Source organism: Henckelia pumila, chromosome 1, assembly GCF_033568475.1.
Source record: "Henckelia pumila isolate YLH828 chromosome 1, ASM3356847v2, whole genome shotgun sequence".
NCBI classification, from domain to species: domain Eukaryota; kingdom Viridiplantae; phylum Streptophyta; class Magnoliopsida; order Lamiales; family Gesneriaceae; genus Henckelia; species Henckelia pumila.
The window spans coordinates 75494178-75503841 of NC_133120.1; the positions used below are offsets into that span (position 1 = coordinate 75494178).

The 9664-nt window shown below is 35.9% G+C and overlaps 1 protein-coding gene across 1 annotated transcript; it reads right to left on the reverse strand.

The window, feature by feature from the left end:
• Nucleotides 1-5691: 5691 nt before the first annotated feature.
• LOC140865440 (uncharacterized) lies at nt 5692-9141 on the reverse strand. The gene is made up of 3 exons (XM_073270093.1): nt 7867-9141; nt 7699-7801; nt 5692-6467 (listed from the first exon to the last, which is right to left on the reverse strand). The coding sequence occupies exons 1-3, from the start codon at nt 9139-9141 to the stop codon at nt 5692-5694; spliced, it is 2154 nt and encodes a 717-aa protein (XP_073126194.1).
• Between the last annotated feature and the right edge of the window lie 523 nt (nt 9142-9664).

Here is a 9664-nt window from a genome sequence, read left to right on the forward strand (position 1 = left end):
GAGAGTTAACATAGATGAAACATTAGCAACTGGTGCACACGGGATTTATGTGTTTCGTGCACAAGGTACAATATACCATAACATTGGCAGTCTTATGCAAAATGTGAATAGTAGGCCGATATATATGCAAATATGGATTGTAGATACAGATAATGAAATCGACAACAGGCTTTCAAAAAACCAAGAACTTCAACGAGAAATGTTGTTAAAGATTCAAACTGTTTTTGATCGGTACAATCCATTTGTAAAAGTGTTCCGACAAATTGGTCAGCGTCATGATATACCTACATGTAGATTAATAATCAAGCAGCATGTAGATTAATAATCAAGCAACAAAAACCCAACCAACGCCAATAGAGTCTTCCAACGGCATCTGAAGTTGCAGTAGTAATTGCGGACAATGAGGGTATGGAAAACTCAAGTGGTAGGGATATTGTTGTTGAAGGTGTCAATGGGCATCTTACAAAAATTCATAACGTAGCTGGCTATTATGATCCTTTACAATATCCCCTTTTTCTACCATATGGTATATATGGTTGGGATATTAATACTCGAAATCTTGATGGAACTCCACTTACATGCTTAGACTACTACGCCTTCATCTTACAGGTTAGCAACAATCACAAATCAAAATAAAAATAATCTACTAAACTAATATAAATATCTAAATAACAAATTATATTTTAAATATATTACTAATCTAATGACCCATGTAAACATATATAGATAAGAAGAAATTCCTCATCATTATTGTTTCGTGGAGGTCGCCTACTACAACTATATGTGGTTGATAAATATGTCAAAATCGAGATGCAGAGACTACATTGGATACACACAAAACAACAAAATATTCGATCGGAGCTTTATCAAGTCCTACAAGATTGTTTAAATTGCGATGAAAACAATGCAGATGTGCCAAAGTAATCAATACATAATGTTTGTTAACTTAATTGTTATTGACTTATTACATACGTTTAACAATCACATAATGCATGAAATATTGGACGTAGATTTATATTGACCTCATCCTTCACTGGTGGTCCACGTGATATGTATCAAAGATATCAGGATGTCATGACTTTGGTTCAAACATATGGTAAGCCAGATTTAATGCTTACAATGACATGCAATCCACATTGAAATGAGATAAAGGTTCAACTACTACCTGGCCAACAACCTCAATATCGTCCAGATCTAATAACAAGGGTATTCAGAGCAAAATTTTAAGAATTTAAAAAAGATATCGTGGAGAGAGGGGTTTTAGGGAAGGTTCTCTCATATTCATATGTCACCGAGTTCCAAAAGAGAGGGTTACCACATGTCCACATGTTGGTTATTTTTGAAAACATTGATAAACTGCGTACCCCGGATGATTTTAATTCAGTTGTTCGTGCTAAAATATCATCAAGAAATGAGGAACCCAAACTTTGCGAATCAATTCTCCACCACATGATGCATGGACCTTGTGGATCATTCAATCATAAGATTCCATGTATGGTAGATGGTATCTGTAAAAAGAAATTTTCAAAACCATTTTGGTCGTGCATTACTCGGGGAAATGATTCATACGTTTACCGGAGACGTGAGGCTGCTCCAATGCCGATTACGGGTAATGGCCAGATTATGGTTGATAATGGTTGGGTTATCCCATATAACCCATTGCTCTTGATGAAGTATGATTGTCATATAAATTTTGAAGTATGCGGTGGGATAAAACGTGTCAAATATATATACAAATATATTCATAAATGACCTGATAGAGTGGCAATGAAGTTACGTAATCAGCAAAACTCTGATAAAATACAACATTATGTAAATGGATTTACCAAATCAACAGTCAATTATTTTCAAATCACGTGAACATGTAAGTGATATACTTGCAGATTATGGCAACTCTAAGACCATGCTCACGGAATTTTTCAAAGCCAATTGTGAGCCTACCTTGAGAGGAAAATATATGTATCATGAATTCCCACGACATTATGGATGGGGAAAAAATCAAAATAAATGGGCTCCACAAACAGGGTCGAGTAAACTTGTAGGGTGAATATATGTTGTTTCATCGTCTGAAGGTGAAAGATTTCATCTTCGTATCCTTCTAAACCATATTAGATAAGTCTTTTGAAAAATTGAAGACTGCGGATGAAATCATATGTCCCACATTTAAAGAGGCGGCTGAAAGGCGAGGATTACTTCCGCGTGACGATCATGTTCATCAATGCTTACAAGAAGCATGTGTTGTAAAAATATCATCCTCGCTACGCAGATTGTTTTTTCAATATTGGTATTTTGTCAGCCAACACAAGTTCGAGAACTTTGGAATGAATTCCACCCATACATGTCTGAGGATTATGGTCGCTCAACAACAACAAATCATCATTTTATTACAAAACAAATTGTCGCTTGAGTTAAGAAGATTGTTGCATCAATATAGAAGAACACTTGAAGAGTTTGACTTGCCCTCAATAAGTATAGAGTTTCTTGACACCTTGCTACTCCCAAGGATTATTGAAGATGAGCTATCTATTGAAATTACAGATGAAAAATTAAGATCAGTTCAACATTTGAATTCTCAACAACAGATGACATTTGACTCGATTGAAAGTAGTCTGAGCAATAATTCAAAACTATATTTTATTGACGGTTCGGGGGGAACTGGGAAAACTTTCTTATACCGCACAATATTTGCTCATTTAAGAAAGAATAGTAAAATTGTAATTGCAGTGACAATTTTTGGAATAGCTTCAACATTGTTACCATGCGGAAAAACAACACATTCACGTCTCAAAATCCCACTTAGTACAATAGCAGAAACCCTTTGCACCATCAAAAAACAAATAAATCTTGACGAGTTAATAAGACGTGAATTAGCTGTAGTATGAGATGAGGCTCCTATGGCTAATCGTTATTCTTTCGAATCTGTGAATAAAACTTTTCATATATTATGGAAATGCATTACCATTCAGAGGAAAAACTATGGTTTTTGATGGAGACTTCCGTCAAGTGCTACCTGTTGTCGAGGATCGATACGGGAGCAAATTAATGCAAGCATTTCTAGATCGAAATTTTGGAATTATATCGATATTATACACATTCAACAAAATATGAGATCTGAGCAAGATTGAGTTCTCGCAGTTGTTTCTGCGCATAAGCGATGGCTTGCAATCTACTGTAAATGGTGATTTCATAAAATTACCAGATTCGATGGTCATCCTTTGGGAAGGTGAACAATCAATTTTCCAGTTGATTGATTCCATTTTCTTAAATATGATAGAACAAGTGAATGATGCAAAATATATGGTTGACAGAGCCATTATTACCCCTAAGAATGTTGATGTCGATGAAATCAATGAGATCCTCATTTCAATATTTACAGGAGAAAAGACTGAGTGCACATCTTGGGATACTGTTGAAGAAGATACCAACAACCTTTTCCAAGAAGAGTTCTTAAATTATCTTAGTCCAAGCGGTTTGTCACCACATAAAATTATATTAAAGGTTGGTTGCCCTATTATGCTGTTGAGAAATCTAGTACCGAACTGAGACTATGTAATGGGACAAGGTTAATATGCAGCAATCTAAGAAGAAATTTCATAGATGCCGAGATCATAACAAGACCTCACAAAGGGTACAAGATATTTCCTACATCGAATGCCTTTGAAAAGTGAAGAAAATTCTGAATTGCCATTTGAGTTGACACACAAACAATTTCCAATACGATTGAGTTTCGCTCTCACAATAAACAAAGCACAGGGTCAAACAATACCTTTTGTCGGCATCTTTCTACGCAATCATGTCTTTAATCATGAGAAATTATACGTAGCACTTTCAAGAGGAGTTTCCCAACATTTCACAAAAATCTTGGTAAAAGATAGCAAATTAGAGAGACGTCATGGCGTATATACTAAAAATGTCGTCTACAAGGATGTTCTACTACCGAATATTAATGGACCATAAGTAGTAAGATTTTGTTAATTTCCTCTTTATTATAACACAAAAAGTTTACACATTCTATTTTTTAAATAAAAAAACTGTATATATATTCGTAATAATCTTCATGTAAATTTTCTTCATATGCAGATGGCCGCCTACGGATATCCACGACCTTTGAAGATGATATAACGGTTGCTACTCAAGATGTAAAAGCAACTAACTCAGAAGATCGGAAAACTGGATGACAAATAGTATATTTTGTCATACATATGTTTTATTTCAAAATTTTAAATTGATTTATTGGTGTTACTTATATTTTAATCTAATTTTACATGTGAATAATGAAATTGAAAGGCTAGAATTCTGCAACTAATTTGTCTGGGATGGAAAACTACTATAGGAATAAATGTTATTGACTTTGGTCGATTGATTTTAAGATTTGTTCGGAAACAGAAGAAACATATGTAAGTAGCATGCCATGTCTTTTTCTAATTTTGATGAAAAATAATATCTAATTTTTTTTTTATCAAAATATAGTGCAAAAAGAATTGCATGGATTGAAGGATGGAGATTTGACATAGGTATGATAATAAGTGTTTGTTGTGATCATTTTATATGCTCATGTAAATATCTCTTATAATGTGGTTAATGATCATGCTTTCACAATGGTATAGTCTAGAAAACGATGATACTACCTTATTGAATATAACAGAGTACAAAACTCTTAAATAGAGTTTACAAGGAGAATCCCAAAGGAAACAAATCTATACATAATTAAAGGACTAAACAAATCCCTAAAAACAGGGCCTATTTAAACTACAAAATCTCCTATACAATAGACAATATTTTATTCAACACTCCCCCTCAAGCTGGCTTGTAGATATCATCCATAGCTAGCTTGCTTCTTAACACTTCAAACTGTCCTTTGGGTAACCCTTTAGTCAAGATGTCAGCAACTTGTTCCTTGGTAGGGATGTAAGGGATACAAATTATACCACTATCAAGCTTTTCCTTGATAAAATGTTTGTCAACTTCAACATGCTTTGTTCTATCGTGAAGAACTGGATTGTGAGCAATTGAAATGGCAGCCTTGTTATCACAATAAACCTTAATATGAGGAGAAAAAGTTACTTTTAACTCTTCAAGGAGTTTTTTTAACCACATAACTTCACATATGTCATTGGCTAGAGCTCTGAATTCTGCTTCTGCGCTGCTCCTTGCCACTACGTTTTGTTTCTTACTCTGCCAAGTGACTAAGTTTCCTCCAATAAATGTGAAATACCCTGAATTAGATCGTCTATCAATGGTGCTACCTGCCCAATCGGCATCAGTATACACTTCCACAATCAACTGATCTCGTTTCTTGAACATAAGTCCTCTGCCCGGTGAACCCTTTAAGTACCTTAAAATTCTGTTTACTGCATCAAAGTGTTCCTGTCCAGGAAAGTGCATGAATTGGCTTATCATACTAACTGCAAAGGTTATATCAGGGCGAGTATGAGACAAATAAATTAGTCTTCCTACCAGCCTTTGATATCTCTCTCTATCAACCACATTCTCAGGTTTGGCTTCCTCTAACTTCAAGTTAGCTTCAAGTGGAGTATCAGCAGCTTTACACCCAAGTTGTCCCGTCTCTTTGAGTAAGTCAAGAACATATTTTTGCTGATTCACAAATATTCCTCTTGACCTAGCAAACTCCATTCCGAGAAAGTATTTCAAAGTTCCCAAGTCTTTAACTTCAAAACTTTCAGCCAGTTTCTATTTTAGTCTTGCCAATTCTTCAAAGTCATCACCTGTCAAAATTATATCATCAACATATACAATTAAGACAGCAATTTGCCCTTTTTTACTGTGTTTATAGAACATAGTATGGTCTGCCTGACTCTGATAATACCCTTGAGCTTTCACAGCCTTTAAAAAACGTTCAAACCAGACCCTCGGTGATTGTTTTAAACCATATAGAGACTTTCTGAGTCTACAAACTTTGTTCTGATCATACTTTCCCTGAAACCCAGGTGGTAGGCTCATGAACACCTCTTCTTCCAAGTCTCCATTCAAGAACGCATTTTTTATGTCCAGCTGGTGTAATTGCCAATTCAAATTAACAGCCAATGATAACAAGACTCGAATAGAATGTATTTTTGCTACAGGGGCGAAAGTCTCCTGATAGTCAATGCCGTAGGTTTGCGTAAAGCCCTTTGCCACAATACATGCTTTGTATCGCTCCACACTTCCATTTGCTTTACACTTAATATTGAACAACCATCGACATCCAACAGTCCTTTTTCCTTTGGGCAAGTCAACGATGTCCCATGTTTTATTTTTTTCAAGTGCATTCATTTCTTCCAACACTGCCGATTTCCAATTTTGATCATCTAGTGCTTCCTGAATATTTCTTGGAACAAATAAGTGAGATATATTTGAAGTAAAAGCTTTATGATTGGGACAAAGTTTTTCATATGATAGATATTTGGCAATCGGGTGTTGGGTGCAAGTTCGAGTTCCTTTTCTAATAGCTATGGGAGCATCAATATCTGAATTATTGGGGGTAATAGCAGGCAAAGTAGAGTTTAATGTACCTTGAATATTCAGTGAGTCATTACTCGGGTCCTCTGGTTGGCAGTGCTCGGTTGCAACAGTAGGCACTTTATTTCTTTGACAAGTTTTTTTCTGCTATAAACTAGAAGTTCAGGATTTAATTGCTGCTGGTGAGGACTAGGAACCTGTTTCTTTGTTTCTAGAATATCATTTCCTTGGCCAAAAATCTCAACATTCAAGTTACTGTCATGTGAGACAATAGGTATGGGTAGAGAATCTGAGGTAGAGGTCTGCCAAAAAATTTGTTCACCATCTTTCTCCCCCTGAAGAATTTTTTTTGAAAATAAGGCTGATCTTCAATAAAAGTAACATCCATACTGACAGAATATTTTCTTGTTATGGGGTTGAAATATTTGAAACCTTTTTTTATGCGGAGCATAACCAACGAAAATACACTTCTCTGCACGAGGATCCAATTTAGACCGAAATCTACTAGGTAGATGAACAAAAACAGTGCACCCAAATACTCAAAGGAATGTCAGAATAAATACGAGTGTTTGGAAAAAATGATTTTAGACAATTCAGAGGTGTCGCATGGTTAAGGACACGAGTAGGCATTCTATTAATTAAATAAGATGCTGTTAAGACCGCATCTCCCCACAAATACTTGGGAACATTTGTAGAAAACATAATGGCACGAGAAACTTCAAGCAAATGTTTATTTTTCTCTCAGCAATTCCATTTTGTTGAGGAGTGTCAACACATGTAGATTGGTGAAGAATTCCCTAAAATTCCTTTTAAGTATTCAATGCCATTGTCACTGTGAAGTATCCCAATTTTTGTTTGAAATTGAGTTTCAATCATCACATAAAAATCTTTGAACAATTTTTCAACCTCTGATTTGTCATTCATCAAGTATACCCAACACAAACGGGTGTGATCATCAATAAAAGTTACAAACCATCTTTTTCCAGAAATTGTTGTCACCCTAGAGGGACCCCAAACATCACTATGGATTAGATAAAATGGTTTTGATGCTTGATAAGGTCTAGGGAGATAAGTAGTACGCTGACTTTTTGATAAAAAAATAGCTCTCACAATAGAAAGAAGAACAATTTAATTCTTTAAACAGTGTAGGAAATAGTTTATTCAGATAAGGAAAACTCGGGTGTCCTAATCTAAGATGCCATAACATAATTTGCCCTCTAGCAGAGTTAGAACTAGTACTAATCAACCCTTGAGCTGCTTTATTGTTTGAAAAGTCATTGTCAAAGTAATAGAGGCCATCTATCAACTTAGCACTACCAATCATCTTCCCCGAGCTCTGTTCCTGAAATTCACAGTGAGATTCAAAAAAATAACAAGACAGTTAGAGTCCTTGGACAATTTACTGACTGACAAAAGGTTACAATTGAGCTTAGGAACATGAAGGACAGATTTAAGAGTGATAGCATTGGACAGTTGAACTAAACCTTTACCTGCTATGGCAGAATAAGAACCATAAGCTATCCTAACCTTTTTTGAACCAGAACAAGGAGAATAAGTTTGAAAAAAATGGGGAGAATTTGTCATGTGATCAGATGCTCCTGAATCAGTTATCCAAGGAAAATCGAGAGAATTGGAACGACAAGTATAGGCTTTAAAGAAGTCACCTGTTTGAGCCAAAGAAGTATTAGGACTACCAGATGATGTTGAATTGGATTTCAATAGTTTCAGAAGATAATCCACTTGTTCTTTGTTGAACGGATGAACCAGTTCTTCATGAGCTGTTGGGTTTCGATTGAATCTGCCCTTTTGTTTACTTTTCCAATTTGCTGGTTTACCATGAATTTTCCAGCAAGTTTCACGAGTGTGATAAGGTTTTTCACAAACATCATAGTAAACAGAAGGCTTTTCATTTCTTTTCTGGCTTGCATTTGCCTCACATGTAACAAGGGCAGAAGTCTCCATATTTATAGCTCCCGTTGATACTTTCTTTCCAAGCATCACAAGTCTGCGACTTTCCTCTCGTCGAACTTCAGAAAAGACCTCACCCATTGATGGCAGTGGTTGACGTCCAATGATCCTGCCTCGTACTTCATCAAATTTAGCATTTAGCCCAATAAGGAATGTAAAAATCCGATTGTCTTCTACCATTTTCTTGTAGTGTTTGCCATCCTCGGATGATTTCCACTCATAGCTGCTGAATAAATCAAGATCTTGCCACAAATTTTTCAATGAATTAAAATATTTTGTGACATTATCTTCACCTTGGCGAATCTGTCCAAGCTTCAGCGTCAATTCATAGACTTGAGACTGATTTCCCAAATCAGAATACATCTGATTTACATTGTCCCAAAGTTCTTGAGCCGTATGATAACACATATAATTGACACTGATGTCTTCAGCCATTGAATTGACCAGCCATGTCATGACCATCGAGTTTTCTGCATCCCAAGTGGCATAGGAAGACTCATCGGGCTTTGGTTCCTTTTTTTCCCCAGTCAGGTATCCAATTTTCCCTCTACCTCGGATATACATCCTTGCAGATTGGGACCAGCGCATAAAGTTTTCCCCATTCAGTCGAATAGTTGTAATTTGGACCGAGTGCTGGTCAGAGAACGGGACTCGAGTTTCAGCAGCTTTAGTTTGGTGCATAGTAGATGAAGACCCAGAGTCAGTTTCCGACATGGTGAGCAAAGGCTTGGGCTAAGTGCCGAGGTGCCAAAGGGGAAGGGATGAGACACGCAGGCTGGGCGACGAAGGCAGTGTAGCCGCTATCACAAACACTGCGAGGCCAAAAACGAGGCAGAGAAGGATGGGCTTTTAAGAATTGGGCCTTTCTTTTTCCCTCAGCATCGTTTTTTGCTCTGATACCATCTAGAAAACGATGATACTACCTTATTGAATATAACAGAGTACAAAACTCTTAAATAGAGTTTACAAGGAGAACCCTAAAGGAAACAAATCTATACATAATTAAAGGACTAAACAAATCCCTAAAAACAGGGCCTATTTAAACTACAAAATCTCCTATACAATAGACAATATTCTATTCAACATATAGAAGGGAATATCAGCAAGAAGGAATATGGAAGAAAGTACATTATTCAGGTACATAAATCTATTCCTATTTAGGACAAATAATTAGAACAATAAAATATCATATCTTATAATAATTACATCGTGTATGCTACATTGACTAATTAACATG

Excerpts from the sequence above, each read along its gene's own strand:
- LOC140865440 (XM_073270093.1), bottom strand. The coding sequence starts at position 9,141 with ATGTCGGAAACTGACTCTGGGTCTTCATCTACTATGCACCAAACTAAA. Across the intron at positions 7,802-7,866 it reads TCAATTGTAACCTTTTGTCA|GAACAGAGCTCGGGGAAGAT; the intron begins GTCAGTAAATTG and ends TGTGAATTTCAG. Across the intron at positions 6,468-7,698 it reads AGCAGCTCAAGGGTTGATTA|ATATTGATGCTCCCATAGCT; the intron begins GTACTAGTTCTA and ends CCAATAATTCAG.